This window comes from Sceloporus occidentalis, unplaced genomic scaffold (genome assembly GCF_023333645.1).
Source record: "Sceloporus occidentalis isolate IW3139 unplaced genomic scaffold, rSceOcc1.0.p SCAF_6, whole genome shotgun sequence".
Lineage (NCBI taxonomy): Eukaryota > Metazoa > Chordata > Lepidosauria > Squamata > Phrynosomatidae > Sceloporus > Sceloporus occidentalis.
Genome location: NW_028316986.1, coordinates 41,399,631 through 41,416,108, shown reverse-complemented (window position 1 = coordinate 41,416,108; position 16,478 = coordinate 41,399,631). Strand labels below are relative to the sequence as shown.

The 16,478-nt window shown below is 38.8% G+C and overlaps 1 protein-coding gene across 1 annotated transcript in view; it reads right to left on the bottom strand.

Moving 5' to 3' along the window:
- Positions 1–2,261: 2,261 nt before the first annotated feature.
- LOC149310655 (F-box only protein 28-like) overlaps positions 2,262–16,478 on the bottom strand; it is a 31,995-nt gene continuing 17,778 nt past the window's right edge. Inside the window, exons 2-5 of the mRNA XM_089529397.1 lie at positions 13,134–13,243; positions 8,934–9,072; positions 8,284–8,479; positions 2,262–4,294 (exon numbers count right to left, since the gene is read on the bottom strand). Coding sequence (XP_089385523.1) covers positions 3,900–4,294; positions 8,284–8,479; positions 8,934–9,072; positions 13,134–13,243 — 840 coding nt within the window. The 3' untranslated portion in view covers positions 2,262–3,899. The remainder of the gene's footprint in view (positions 4,295–8,283; positions 8,480–8,933; positions 9,073–13,133; positions 13,244–16,478) is intronic.

The window sequence follows — 16,478 nt, the reverse complement described above, 5'->3', positions numbered from 1 at the left end:
TCTCTCAGCATACTTAGTATAGTTTGCCTTTAGGAACAGTAAAATGGGTAGGAAATAATCTGCAGTTTTGGTGGTGGAGGAGTTGATGTGTTGCTTACTATTATCAATACATAGTTACTATCTTCTCTTCTTCAGTGAGAAAATTCATCATTAAACCAAATGTAAAATAAGAATCCCAATACTATACTTTGGTTGAACAAAGAAAACATGCAGCTTCTCTAATATATTCCAATCCTACTCTCCTATACCAGAGCTACCTAGAACAACCTTCCTATGTCAATTCATGGACAAGAACCATGATCACCAAATTACTCGGATTCCTTTTTTCAGGCAATGATATAGGACTTTGGATGTTTTGTCATACTACAATCTATTTCTCCGTATCTCGTTCGTCGGCCTTGAATTCCGATGGCATCTCTTCTCTCAATGAATGTCTTCAGGCGGTAATGGGCTGGATGAGGAAAAACAGATTGAAACTGAATCCAGACAAGACGGAGGTGCTCATGGTAGCGGCCCCGAAACCAAGAATTGGGTTGCAACCTCCAGTCCTGGATGGGGTCACACTCTCCTCCAGCGACTGTGTTCGCAGTCTGGGGGTGCTCCTTGACTCGTCGCTCCTGATGACAAATCAGGTAAATGCGACGGTCAGGAGTGCCTGTTATCAGCTTTGGCTGATACGCCAGCTGCGCCCTTTTCTGGAAGTAAGGGATCTCGAGATGGTTGTGCACACGCTGGTAACCTCACGCCTTGACTTCTGTAATGCACTCTACATGGGGCTACCCCTGTGCTTGACTCGGAAATTACAGCTGGTTCAAAATATGGCAGCCAGGCTTGTTTCAGGAACATCTAGGAGGGACCACATTACTCCGGTTTTGAGGTCCCTCCACTGGCTGCCTATCAGCTTCCGGGCCCAGTACAAGGTGTTGGTTATCACCTTTAAAGCCCTAAATGGCTTGGGTCCAAGCCATCTCAGGGACCGCCTCCTCCCGTACAATCCTCCCCGCGCTCTCCGGTCCTCTGGGAGGAACTTACTACAGCCTCTAAAATCTAGGCTTGCGGCGACCTCCCAGAGGGCGTTCTCTGCTGTCGCCCCCAAACTCTGGAACGACCTGCCGGATGAGATCCGTCAGATAACATCATTAGACAGCTTTAAAAAGGCGGTCAAGACGGATCTCTTCTGGCAGGCCTTTCCAGATTAACCATCCCGGCCCAGGTTCCCTGATTCCCTCATTCCTCCCGTGGCCCCATCTTAGTGATGGTTGAGGATCAACAGAGGGATATCAGGGTTTTAGTTTTAGTTTTTAACTGTTGTTTTTATGAATTGATATTGTGTTTTAATATGTTAGACTGTTTAATACTGTCTTAAGGGGGGGAGGGATAAAGTGTTTTTAATTGTCATATTTTATATTTTACTGTTGTTAACCGCCCGGATTGGTTTGCCAGAGGGCGGTATACAAATAAATATTATTATTATTATTATTATTATTATTATTATTATTATTATTAACCAACCCATGGCATTTATAATCTAAAATGCAAAGCCTCCTAACTCATGAACTAAAGGATAGTGGCCATATCCCCTGACACATTTCTGACTGCTCATCAATCAGGTCTTTCTCTGACAGATATCTTGCGGAGAGTCTTTATGTAGATAATCAGATTTCTTTTTATATACTAGTTATGATGAACATGTCAACTTTTCCAGATATGGATCAAGTGCAACTTCCATCAGTCCTATCTCATATAACTAAGGTTCGGGGAATGATGGGAGCTGCAGTTCAACAACATCTGGAGGGCCATTAACTCCCCATCCCTGTTTTATATCATCATCCAAGTGTATTCTACCAAATGCTGACAGTTTTTCACAGGCAAAGGTGGAGATAATCCTGTTTACCTTTTGTCTCAAGCATTACCAAGATGATGACAGAACAATGACATAGATGAAAATCAAACATATGAAAGTTTGGCATATACGTGAATAGGGGAAACTTCTACTTTTTTGTAGATCTGGAATACATCTGCCAAATTATTCCTCATGAATTATAGTGATGCTGATTGATACAAAAGAGATTCTTAAAATAAGAAACGTTCAAATGAATGTTCCAAAACTGTTGTTATTATCCTTGAGACAATTTAGTGTATGTCCACTGCTAATATACAATAGCCTGCTCCCATTTAAAATAAAATTTAAAAAACACACAGAGTAAAAAGGCCTTAAGATAGCAAAACAAGATTTTTAAAAAAAATAAAACACTCCAAACTCTTGACACCAATTTGTAATGTTTTGTTTTACAGTAAACTTACTCCAAATTATGAATTAGTAGGCTTTTAACATCTTTTTTTAAAAGCCCAGAACATTCTTTTGGAAAACTTTTCCTTGACAAATAAAAATGAATGTTAAGCTCCCATTTTAAACAAGGTATTTCAACAAAATGTCTGCCAAAAGCAGCCTTTTGAGCTACCACTCAAATTCAGTTTTCAGTTCCTCATTCAGTTGTACCAGAAGTCCCAATTAACAACAGCAGATTAAGAGAAAAATGTAACAGTCAAACAACAAAGCTACATGTATAGTTTACACCAAATCAAACCATGGACAATGCTATTAAAAATAATACAATTGGGGAAAAATCACTGTACATTACGTGAGGTTGTTAAAGTGACAAATCCGGAAACTGTACAGTGTAAGACATGTTTTTCCAGTTATAACTTCAAAATGAGCGGAGTGCAAAAGAAATTAAAGCTTTTTTTGTATGAAGTCAATTTACTTTTTAGGATAAAGAAATCTGGAACACAGTATTACAGAGAGTTCTTGCCACATAACAATAAGTTTTTTTGTCAACAGAAACTTTTAAAACTTGAACCATGCCATAGCAAACCTGTGTATTGTCCAACAATTAATAGTCTTTTAAAACTTCTAACAAGCATCAGTAGTGTAGCATGAGAAACCCAGAGACAAAAAGGAACCAACCTCTGAAGAACTACTTTAGCTGAGTACCTCTGCTATCTACAGGCAAGTAGAAGTTGCAAAATAGCTTGGTTTATATATTCTCCTGCAGAAGTGAGACAAAATTGCCTCACAGAAAAAGAAACAGCTCTGCCGAAAGTATATGCAGAGTCATGGCTAAGGAGCCAAGAAACTGTTTTACAAAAAGATGGGAGAGGCCAACAATTTAACAGCAACTCCAGGCAAATGCTTTACCAAGCTGACTAAGCAATGCATGCATTCCTCCATGCAAGATAAAAATATGGCTCCTGATGCTTAGAAGTAGGGTATGCATTTGTGAAAACTAGACTGACACCCCTTGCTTGTTAAATTTACAAAACTATATATAACCAATACTGTAAGCTTAAGAAGTCATTTTTACTTGTTATGCATACTCTCACATGTATAACCTACATCTCAAACATTCTAAACAAGGTCACTTGCAACAAAAAGTTAACCTTTTCCTCACAAAACAAAATACATTTTAAAAGTGGGTCTTTTCGAGTGAACAGGACATCTGCTGTTTATCCATTTTAAAATTTATAACCAATTAATTCTGGATGTATTTCAGATGCTGAATTTATGGGAACAGATGCATAAACATAGGTTTCACTTTAATAGTTATCTGCACAGAAAATGAAAATTAACCTCTGAGAACATGATAGAGCAGTTCTGGTTAGTACAAATCTATGGCAATTTATAATGATCCTGTGCAGTAGGCCCACTCAAACAGAAGCAGGGAAGGTTTGAAAAATAATGTCTCAGCAATGAGAGAAAGTCACTGTTTAAGTCTATGGTGTTCTGCTGAACCAGAAGCTTGAAATGACACCATGCTGTGAATTGCAGGATCTAGACCAGACAACCTGCTTAGGGCCACAAAAGCAGTGCATTCCTTTAGTGGTGTCATTTCCCCCAGTTATTTATTATTTCGAAGGCGTTTTGACTTTCTAAGGGAGCCTATTGATTCAACAACCTTCTTCCTTTTCCTAGGAGTCTCCTCACTTGGTGCTGACCGCGAGGAATCTCCAACTGCACTTTCCATGACTTCTCGTAGTTTGCGTTCGAGCTCAGCCAGTCGGGCATTCTGCTCACCTATGATCTGGGTTTGTTCAAGCAGTTTCTGATCTTGGTCTTGTAGCTGTTTCTGCTGCTCTTGCACTTTGGTGCGAAGCTCTGAAATTTCACGCCTCAGTACAGTCACACCTGCACCATTGGTTTTAATTTGCTGCTGGAGTTTGGTAACTTCTTGCCTTGATGGGTTTTGTTTGGAGAACAGCTGCATTGTAGTTAAGGCTGCAGAAGGACCTGGAACTGCAGAAAGAAGAGATTTCAGATTTTAACAGAGTATCACAAAATTGAACTTGATGGTTTGTAAAGTCAATATGAACAGGCAAATCTACTATTCTACAAGGTAACAAACAAAACCTTGGGCTTCAGGTGGCAAGGCATTATTTGAATATTTTAACATGCTTTCTTATCAGGTAAGGAGTAAAACGCTGGTTAGTGCAGCTAGGACTCTACACTGCAGCCAGTAGAACAGGTTGCACTTCAAGCTAACATATCCCTTTTAACTGTGTGTTGTTTCAATGCCACATTTCAAACTGTGTATTCTGTCCTGTAAACTTTTACCCTAGGTGCATCAAAAGTGCTTTTCTGTGAGAAACTCCTGTGTCACTGGGATAGCATATAAATGACCAAACCATGTTAGCAGAAGCTTATTCTATGATTCTCTCTAACAAAATCAGTACTCTTCTCCTCCTACCCTACTACCTACCTGGTGATGCACTGTACCATAGTCAACACTCATATACCACGTTTTCCCATATGATCTTGTCATTTAAATGCCATCACAGCCATGCAGGAGCCATTTGCAAAAGGTACATTCAATAACATTTTAAAGGACTACAATGAACTGGACATATTCTGCAGTATTAGTATGGATATAAGCACTGCAAATTAAATCATCCAGCCTGGGGTGAGAAAAGATGCGAGACTTCCATCGTTTTGCTTCAAGTTCCTTTCCACTAGTGGAACACTGCCTTTTCTTAGGCAATAATCAGAGGTATTTTTGCCAGTTCCTTCCTCTGAACTATAGGGACTGGACAGATTGGGGGGGGGGGGGGGGGAAGGGCGGACAGAGGCTGCCCCTTTATCCCCTGCATCGTTGCCGTGGCAATGTGCTCCAAAATGGAGCCGTGAAACAGGGTTCCTTACTGCACTGCTGCTAAGGCGTCATTAGCACTCTGGAGCAGTGCGGTGACATCTCTTGTGCACCACGCCATTTAGAGGCGGTGCACAAGGCACGTCATTGGTGCGCGCACCCGTCTAAATGTGTGCGTGCCCAAAATGGCGCCAGGATAGCACAGAATGGTTGGACACTCCATGCTCCCCAGCCCTAATTTTGGCCCCATGCTGCTGCAAAGCAGCAGTCTGTTCCAGGCCATAGTCCATAGCACCTGGGTTTTTCTCCCATCTAATTACTAACCAGGACTCTCCTTGCTTTGCTTCCAAGACTAGAGAGGGATCTGGTGCCTTTAAGGTATATGAGTATAATGCTGATCATAAAAACTGAAGTTGCCACAGGCTGCATTTGTCTGGTTTCTACATACAAAATCTGTACTCTTAGCACTGATGTTTCACAGCCACTTTTTGACTGGGAGTGGGGAAGCAGAATGGATGTGGTTATTCAGCTGTGAAGAAAAATGTTCTGAATATGCTCAGAAACTCTCAAATATTTCAGATTAAAAATTCTTCCTTTCTTGACTCAGTGACTGATCTTTGTAGTTATCCACTTCTTGATACGCTGTCAGTGCATCAGTGCCCTTTAACAGATATAACTCTTTATTAACCTTTAACGAACAAAGTATTTGAAAAGTCAGTGAAGCGTACATGTTGATGGGGGGGAAAAAAGAAGAGATGCAGCTAAGTGACAAACAGAATTGAAATGATTGTAAGCTGAGATGCTATGCTTGCGACAGCATTCCCCAGTCTTAAAAGTTCCCAGATATGCTGCACTCACCCCATTCCTAGGCAACAATCATATTATGGCCTCTGTAGCAGGACTGCAAATGACTTTTATTATTTTCCAACCTTCTTAATGGAAAAACAATGACTATTTGAATTTAAGCTTTTTAACTTTAACAGTTATTGTCAGCTGTTCATTGTTAGACCAGTATCCAGTATCAGTTGCTGCTTTTAAATCACTTTACTTGATAGTAAAATCTTCAATTTACAAATCCTTCAATTTATTTAATTTCAACCAAAACAACTCTAAAAGTATTTTGTGTATAGTCTACATATATAAAGATTTAATAGGAATAATAAGCAGTAAAAAATGTTGTTTTATATGATGGAGAACATATAAAAGCCTAATAACTGTTAATGTTAAAAGGCATTAAAACATGGTGGATCAAGCTAATATATAAAATAATGTTTTGCAGTGTTGATAATAATAGTTGATAATAGCAAACAAACAAACAAACAACCCAAAACAAACAAACACACAAAAACCAAAACGACCCAGTTTAAACCAAAAACACATGTTAAAGATTCTTTTCTGGAAGCTTCCAAGCATAGATAACACACTTTCTCTATTTGGTCTGGAAAAGGGGGGTTTGGGAGACTGGAGAGGCAAGGGCCACAGTCTTGGGTGCTTCACATGGCCCCAGGCCTTCATATGACTCATGATCAGAGAGCTGGTTATGAAAGATATGATTTGTTACTTCCAGAGGTCATGATGCCTATGGGCAACCACCATGAAGCTATCCTAGATCTTAGAAATTTTTTTAATAGTACTATTTGGTAAGAATCACACTCAGGCTGGCTTCTGAATTGAAAATTGAAAATCATTGCAAATTTGAAGTTCCAAGTTTCTGTTTTTGTTGTGTGACTTCAAGTCATTTCTGACTTACGGCAACCCTAAGGTGACCCTATCATGGGGTTGTCTTGGAAAGATTTGGAGTTCCAAGTATTATTCTATAAAGAATGTGGTGACACAAAATACAAGAAACATTAGGTGAGATCCCCATCTACTGTCCAATGCCTCAATCCAAGTTATGACATGATTTTTTTTAATATGTAGCTTTACTTTAATAAGGATATCTTGGATATCTGCCTGTCTTAACGATGTTTCTTCAAAACAATTTTGGTTCTAAAGTCAAATTTCAAGTATAGACCTAGTACTTTCCCTGGTTGCAAACCTCCTACCAGCAAGATGCAGCTGAAAGTTATACTCCCCACACCAGTTCTTAAATGCATGTAATTCTCCAGGACTCTGTGCTACATCTTGTTAATGAAGCTTTACCAAATCAGGTATAGTAATAATATGAAGTTACACTTATTTGTGCAAGACATTAATGAACAAAGTTCCTAGAGAATAAAGGCTCTCTCTTTTAGAAGCCACAGTATTGGATCCAAAGGGCTTCTTTCCTTCAACAAAGGGCATTTAATCAATTGGCGGTCCCCACAAGCTGATTTATTTGGGGCTATATTGCAGCTCCTTCCCACAGTTTCTAGTCTGATCTTCACCCATTCACTCTGAGCTTGATGTCACAATTGCTAAAGAATCAAGGGAAGTGCCCAGTGATGCCACTGATCATGGTATCCTACTTGCCCAGCAATATAAATTGAGAGAAGGGGGCACTTTGTTTTGGTGATTCTACTCCTTTGTACAGATTCCAGTGGCACTGGGGGATTACTGTTCAAGCCCATGGCCACTAAAGCTCTGGTGTGCCAAATACTGTCCTTCACATTGTTTAATAGCTTGGTGAAGCCATTAAATAAGGCCATTAGTAGTTTTGGTGTTGGGTATCATCAATAATTTTGTGATACTCGGCTCTGTTTTTTCTTCTCAAAATGAGCTGGGGCTATGTAAGTGCTGACTAGCTCTTTTAAGCTTAATGAAGTAGAAATTGAAGCTGAATTGCACACAAAATTGATGGTTTGTGGATTGGTGGTTCCTGGGTCCAGGAACTATGTATACAATGAGAGAGAGGAGTTTGCATGCAGGAAATCCCTATCTGTCTTAAGGAGGGAGAAAGTGAATGCAGAACCTGCCATGGATGGAGTTTGCCTCCCTTGGGGGAATAAATGCATAGCTTGGGAGTACTCCTAGATTCATTTGTCACAGGAAGCCCAAGTAAACTCTATGAGGAGAGTTGTGCTCTTAGAAAACATACTTTCATTTCCTGTGCTTGCTTATTTATATAATGTTTATATCCAAGCAAGTGAGCAAGCAAACACAAATAGAAACAGAAACGGCTGCATAACAGAAGATGCCTGAAACTAGTTAAAAGAGGTACCTGGAGCTGCTGCTATAAGTCGTCCTGATACATCTGATCCTGGCAACTTCCTTTTGAGAATTGGAACTATCTTCTCATCAAAATATTCCATTGCCATAGATGAAATGTCTCTTAGTTCCTGAAGGACTTCATGGGCTCTCTGTGGAGCTTTAGTAGAATTTACATACCTTAACACACGATATATTTCATCGATTACCTAAAAGAAACAGAAAAGGCTAAGACACTGGTACTGCCAAGATCAAAGAGAAACCTAACTTTCAATAAGAACTTTGATCTTCTACAGTTTATTAAAACTAAGTGAAGGTTTCTTCAAATGACCTAGAAAAACTAGGGGTAATTTATAGTTTTTGATTTAGAAGTATAGCAAAGCCATAGTATTGGGAATTGGGAAACTAGCCAGTTTTAATTAATGTTTTGTAAATGTTCTCAGTGATTAATTTTGTATACCATACAATCAAAGCCCTAGCAACAAGATAAATCAATCTGTTATACTAAAGGAACAGCAGCCTCACAGAAAATCCTTTTTAGAGAATAGCTCAGAGAAGTTATGAATGCCCTCAAACTCCTACAGGGGATTCTCAAAACAATATGTAGTCCAAGCAACTTGGCATTTCTTGTATTCCATTACAGTTTAATGCAGCACTTTTTACCTTTCCGGGAATAAAGCAGCAGAGATTAGAATCCACATACTTCATAAACGTCATATTTAGCAGTGAGAGCCTTGTTTCTACAGCAGCAAGAATATCTGCATGGCGAGCTAATGAGTGATTTCTCCTTTCCGATTCCCGTCTAAAAACAAAAATATATCCAAGGCAGCCATTTCAAACACTTTACTGAGATCAGCAAGTAGCAAAAAAATGTGAAACACTATAGGAAAAGGGAATTCTGAAGTTTTGACCCTTACAGAAACAATTTAGATGTGTGCCAGAAAAAGAATCTGACCCTAGAAAGGATATATGTTAACAGGATCAGGAGTAGAATAACTGATTACAGGATGAAACAGTTGTCAGTTTCACCTTCTGCATCCTTTTACTGTGGTTCGCATGTCAAAAGCCTACAATGGGCTATAGGAATATGTAGGCCGTTGACATGCAAACCAGATGGCCCTTGGTATCTACTGGGGATTGGTTCCAGAACCCCTTGTGGATACCAAAATCCATGGATGCCCAAGTCCCATTATGTACAACGGAATAGTAAAAAGATGTCCCTTATATAAAATGGCAAAATCAAAGTTTGCTTTTGAGGTTTTTTAGTAACAGAATCATAGAATCATAGAGTTGGAAGAGACCACAAAGGCCATCCAGTCCAACCCCCTGCCATGCAGGAAATCCAAATCAAAGCATCCCCAACAGATGGCCATCTAGCCTCTGCTTAAAGACCTCCAAGGAAGGAGACTCCACTACACTCCGGGGGAGTTTGTTCCACTGTCGAACAGCCCTTACTGTCAGGAAGTTCTTCCTAATGTTGAGGTGGAATCTCTTTTCCTGTAGCTTGCATCCATTGTTCCGGGTCCTGTTCTCTGGAGCAGCAGAAAACAAGCTTGCTCCCTCCTCAATGTGACATCCTTTCAAATATTTAAACAGGGCTATCATATCACCTCTTAACCTTCTCTTCTCCAGGCTAAACATCCCCAGCTCCCTGAGTCGTTCCTCATAGGGCAAGGTTTCCAGACCTTTCACCATTTTAGTCGCCCTCCTCTGGACACGCTCCAGTTTCTCAATGTCCTTTTTGAATTGTGGTGCCCAGAACTGGACACAATATTCCAGGTGGGGCCTGACCAGAGCAGAATACAGTGGCACTATATTTTCAAGTTGTGGATGGTTGAATCTGTGGATACAGAATCTGTGGATATGGAGGCCTGACAGTATTAAGAATCCTTTAGATTTTTTTTCTTCTCTTGCCCTCCCATAAAGCTCTCCTCAGGTGTCATTTAAAAAGAATTTGAGAAAAGTTCTCTTATTTAACTTTTTACATTTTCCCTGTTTCTCAGTTTCTGATACAGTCAGCCCTCCATATCCACCAGTTATTTATCCACGGCTACAATATCCTCAGCTTGAAAATATTTTTAAAATGTAATAATTCCAAAAAGTAAACCTTAATTTTGCCACTTCATGTAAGGGACACCATATTACAATGCTATCGTATTTAATGGGTCTTGAGCATCCACAAATTTTTTATTCACAGGAGGTCCTGGAACCAAACCCCAGGAGATATGTTATTCACCCTCTGGATGTGGCATTGTTATTCCACAGTGCATTTTGATTACTTCTAGAAGCAGACAAAATAGAAGCACTTCATACCTTACTATCACAGAAAAAGCTGACATTGCTCACTTTTTCTTGTCAATATACAGTAGGTTATGTTTCAGGTTCTACTACAGTATCTGTTGTCAAAGGTCAACATGACTCCATAACCACCCAAACATCATCTCAGTAGAGTACAAACAGTAGTTTATTTCATAATACCATATTAAGAACCTAGATACCAATGACACTGGCCAGTTTTTCTATTCTAAGTTAAACAAAGTAAGAACCTGAAAGTGAAATACTACAAATACTTGCTATTTTGTTTTTACTTCAGTTCCTTTTCATATGCTAAAACTGTTTATCAGCTTCTAGTAAAGTTAAAACATGAGCTGCTGCTGGAAGGGAAGTTGGTGATTACGCACAAGCACCTATATTTCCTCCCTTCAATTTGGTACAGACATTTCTGAAAGAAAATAATGCATATGACTTAGCACATCTGCAGTTATAGAGAGCTGGAAGACTTTTGCTGCTACAACACATATAAAGCCCTCCTTTTATTTTCTAAAATGTACAACTTGTCCTTCAGTGGGAGTAGGTACATATAACAAATGCTGCTATTATACTGTGAGGTTATAATGTACTCTTACATACATAAATACATTGAGTTGCATCCAGACTCAACCACTGTGGCACATAATCTGTGTTTTGTCTTTGATGGTTTGAGGTGGGATGTTCCCTAATGCTTTTGTTATTGTTATTGGCCAGCCAAAATACACAAAAACACATAATGCAAGCTTCTGAAACTGGTTCTTCATCAAGCAAAAGATGTTAAATCATACAGAAGGAAGAAATGTGACAATGTTGGCATCACAAGCCTATGTTTTGTATAGTTGTTGTCTCTGCTGTAGTTCAGTTGGTTTGGAGGGATTTCAACGTAGCAGAGACCATGCCTCTCTTGGCAGTGTGGGGACCGAGACAAAGAAGAGCAAATTCTAAACTTCATTAGCTGCAGTAAACTAACTCCTCTTGGAATTCAGGGCCTCTCTATCTCTTGTGAAACCACAGGACTCTTATTTGGGCTGAGAACGCTGAATTTCACAAGAAGTCTCTGTAGTGCTGCATCTAGAAAAACCTCTGGCATTGTACAGGTAAAGCTCAGCCAATTATAGTTTTTTGAAGGATTATACCTCCTCAGGAGGTATAAATCTCAAAGAGTTAAATCCCAGTCCTTATTTCCCTCTTGTTTACGATTCCCCTGTTGTGACTAGTATCTTCAAATCTTCTGTAGATTTTGGATTTTGTTTTATTTTACTGCATGGCCAGCATGGATACCCTGCAATATGTTTTTTTTTTTTTTTTTAAAAACACCCTTTGTAACTTAAACTGCTGTGGTTTTATGCTTGGAGAAAGATGGAGTATAAAGTAAACAAAAAGATAACAAATAAATATTATATAAAATTGTTTAATCTTTTTAACTGTTTAAATTGTTTAATACACTTTTAGTCTGTTTAAAATTAGCTTTTACTTAATTTTAATTTGCTTAAATTATGAAGTTGTCTAATACACTTTTAGTTTGTTTAAATTATGTTTTACTATTTTAAACTGGTTACACTTATTGTATTTGTAAAGCAGCCTAAACATATTTTAATTAATGGACAAACTAAATAATCCATGTTTGTGTTGATTTTTTATTATTTATTTTTATTTATTTATGGTATTTATACCCCGGCCTTTAGCCCTAAAGGCTCTCAGAGCGGCTTTTAAATTTTAAATTCCTATCTCAGATTACCAAACTTCCTGCCATATGAGTGTGGACACAGTGAAACTAAACAGATTAACTTGTCATGACTAACTTAAATTCAAGTGATTTAAATGGCTCTCCTCCAAGTATGATCAAATCTGGATCTATCCCAAAATTTATAATGCAGTTTGTGATCACACTGAGTTATTATCATATCTCATTATTGGAGCACCTCTTCATCGCTTCTCCAGTCACAAGACAAATCTGACTTTCATGCAGAAAAAGGTAGTGTAAGCCCAGGCAGTAGGAAAAACAGAACCTACCCTTGAAAACAGTCTATGGCCTGTTACAGACTGCCCAAAGAAAGCTGCTTTGGGTCTCTTTGGAGGTATGCTATTTAAATGATGCATGCATCCTAAGAATCTGGAAGCTTCACCAAAGCTGCACTCCAGCAGTTTTATTTTGGCAGTCTGTAACAGGCCTCTGGTAGTTTGTAGTTTGTGAGACATTTAGCCTTCTCTTCAGAGAGCTCTGCCAGAGAGCTGCAACAAATTACTGTTCTCAGAATTCCATAACATTCAACTTTGGCAGTTAAAGTCGTATCAAACTGGATTATTTCTGCAAAGTGGGTGCAGCCTATGTCTGAAGAAGGCACATATAGGAGACAGTGTGATGGATCCTCCATGCCATTTAGAGGTTTATCTGTCACCATAAATATTTCCAGCACAAGATGAAAATATCTTCTTCAACTTTTATATATTTGTACCATAATATACCACAAGAAAGGTTTCCTTGTATAATTTTCTGTACATGCAGAATTTTAAAAGGATTACTTCTGACCTTCAACTGTAGGGAGCACTTACCTTGGAAGCTGGGCTTTAACCTGTTTCTGGCACAAATTGTGGTATCTTTCCACTTTCAGAAATCCCTGATTCAACATTCTCTGGCAGACCAAGTCCATTCGCTTACAAACCTATATTGAAAAGCCAGAAACAAACATTTCAGACATATGAAGTAGTTAAACAACTGGAAGTACCCTTCATCATTAACCAACTTATATTGATGTGAACATGGCACATCGTGAATTGAGGATAAAAGTGAACTGATAATGAGAACATCACTCTGCCCTTTCTAAATCACTGGTTCCACACTATTTGTCTTCTAAAATCTTCCATCTCACCACTTTTAATTTTAAGAGATGCTAGCTGAAACACAAAAATACAAGGACAAACTATTAGATTCCAGCTAAAAGCTTTCTTTTTTGACAAACTCATCTTCCCCATGACAGCAAGAAAACTGGGCTTTTAATACTATGAAGAAACTATCATTCAATTATATTTGTTATTTTCTTCTTTCACGTACATGCACAAATGCAAACAATAATACTCATGTGGCTGCTTTAATGTATTTAAAATTTTGTTTTAAGTTCACATCAATTCTATGGGTATGAAAAAAGTTCCCCCATTTGAGAATCCATTATTTTCAGAACTCTAATATGGCCAAATGACATACAATCACATACTTAAACCCCAATTGCTGCTTTTCTTGGGAGGAAAAAGAGACTGTTTACGAGCTAGAAATATAGTTGGATTAGAATTGCATGAGATGGTCAGGACATCTATACATAATAGCTCTGTCACTTGGACTCTCTCTTTTCCTGTATGCTGTACCACTTTCCTTTTTCACATTTGCCCTAGGATGGCTTTTAGGGAATGCAAAACAGTTGATTTGGGGTCACCAATTGTGTTGTATAGTAGCCCCAAAGAAAATATGATCTTGAATAATTTATTTTCAACTTCCATTTACTTATTTACTTCCATTTTGTTGATAGTTTATTCATCATAGTATTTTTAGCTGATTATTGTGAAGATGCCTTCAGAAAAATGGGGGGGGGGGGGCATAAAAAGGATTAAACCAGGACTGAAAAATCAGACAACTAGTTCCTCACATCCAAGCCACAGGAACTTTTCATCACACATTTTTTCAAAGGCAACCCCACCCATGCCAAACCATTTCTGAAAGTGCAGTGGTGGCCAACCATCTCTGTGTTGTTCTTTTCCATTCTATCAATCATACCCAACCCATGCACAAAGCAGTTTCTGGGACTCTGCTTCAGAAGGTCATTTAGCCAGAACTGAGAACTCTGCTGCCACTCACTCTGAAAAGAGTTGCCATTACACCATTTTAATTAAAGAACGGGGGAAAGTTCAAACTACAGTAGTTTCAGTTGGAACCAACAACCCTTTTCTGGAGTTGTAAAGAAACAAAAATAGGAAGTAACTTAACACCAACTGAATGCATCTAGACAGTAACAAAATTGTACTTATTATCAGCACACATCCACAGTGCACATGCTGTACTTGCTCCTCTGAAGACAGAAACACAGAGGATAACAGCAGCAATGATTCAAGTGCAATAATCTCATGATGAATACTACCAGCAGCCACTCCCTATGGTTGTTATCCAAAATCAGCCGCCACATTAATGAACTAATCCCACAGTTTGCTCCTATGCAAATAAACTGGGTGAGCCCTGATCTTGTGTGGTTCATCCAATAAGGAAATCTGGCATGGGAAACCTACCTCACGAGAGATATAATTTGAGATAACCGTTTTCAAAGTTGTTTTTGAATTACAGCCCTCATCCTTCTACACCTATTCATTCCCACCTGAAATATGGGATTGCTTATCAGAATCAGGAATTTAGAAACATCAACACTATTCAAATTTGACATGGCACAAGCTTCAGCATTTCTCCAACTTCCAGAGGAAGAAGACTGGGGCCAGTAAACCAAGGGAAAAAGTGAATGCATGAAAGTTATGATGTAAGCAAGCCTAGCAAGATGTCTTGAAAAGTGTTTACTGTTTATATGACACAGTAGAAAGTTTAAGGATGAATGCTTTGAACTTGCAATTTCCATGCTTTTGGGCATGTGAGTCTGTGAGTGGTTTAATGAGTCTCTCAAACTGAAAGTTTAAAAATTCTATTAATGTTGTTTCCTGTTTTATTTATTACATGTTTACTGAATCTGTAAGATAAATATTGTCCTTGAAAGAAGCTCATAATCTAGTGGGTACTGCCCTCATTTTTACAAAGTAAGAATGCAAGACATACAAGGGCAAGGAAGGAGTGCAAAAAGGCAAAGAAAGAGGTCAAAGATATTGCCAGAACAAAACTGTATTTATCTGGAACAGTGTGATTCCTGCACTGGCATTCTTGCTTCAATTGAGGTGGGAACGCTACCTTCTGGGCCTTAGCCCTTTGACATTGCTGCCAGTTTCCATCCCCTTCTTTCTGCAGTTCCAGGGCTACTGAGTTCACTATGGCAAGAAAAAAGAGAAATAAGGTCCAGCTACTATCTCTCTGGCCAATGACTGTAGCCAATCTGGTCTTTCCCTTGCCCAGTGTTTTTCCTTGGGGAGGACTGGGTGCAACTTTTCAGTGACTCTTGTCCTCAGTTAAAGTCAGAGGAGGAAAGTATTCCATCACTGTGAAAACAACAGATGCTAACACTGACGTTATTGCACAAGAATGAACAAAGTACAGACTTCTCAACCAGTGATACAAAGGTCCTGAACAACACATCAACTGGAAACTAAGTGGACACTTGGGTAGTGCAGCTAGATCTCTGGTTTGGGTCAGATTTTTGAAAGAATGCAGAAAGACTGGACAATATGAAGAAAGCAGAAATGATCAAAGGCTCATAATGCCATATGCATGAGGCAAGACTGAAGAAACTGATTCTATTTATCCTTTTTTAAAGTCTGAAAACAAATATTACCAAAACAGGTTCAGTTAAAATTCTGAGAAGTATTAAAGAAAGAAAGCACATTATATCCAAGTGGAACTGAAAAGAGAATGGAACAAGGCCCTTTGTTGTCCTACCTCAGTCATCCATGAGTAAGCAGAAGGTCCATGTAGATCCTCTACATGATCTCTGGGCACTGGCAGGGGTTCTGAATTCTAATTGTTTAACAATATCAAGAAACTACAGCCTTCTTCATATCCTAAATTACACTGTTGGAATGAATAAAGCTTGTGTTTACCAGAAGGAGATTTGTTTGCAGAAGGATTCTGAGTTCCATTAGTTGTGCTGCACAAAACAAGCTTCTGGACACAGAATTCTTGAATTCCTTTGAATTCCTAAGGTTGGTGGACCTCCAGATTACAAGAAAAACAAAGCAAACCTCACATCAGCCTAGACCTGA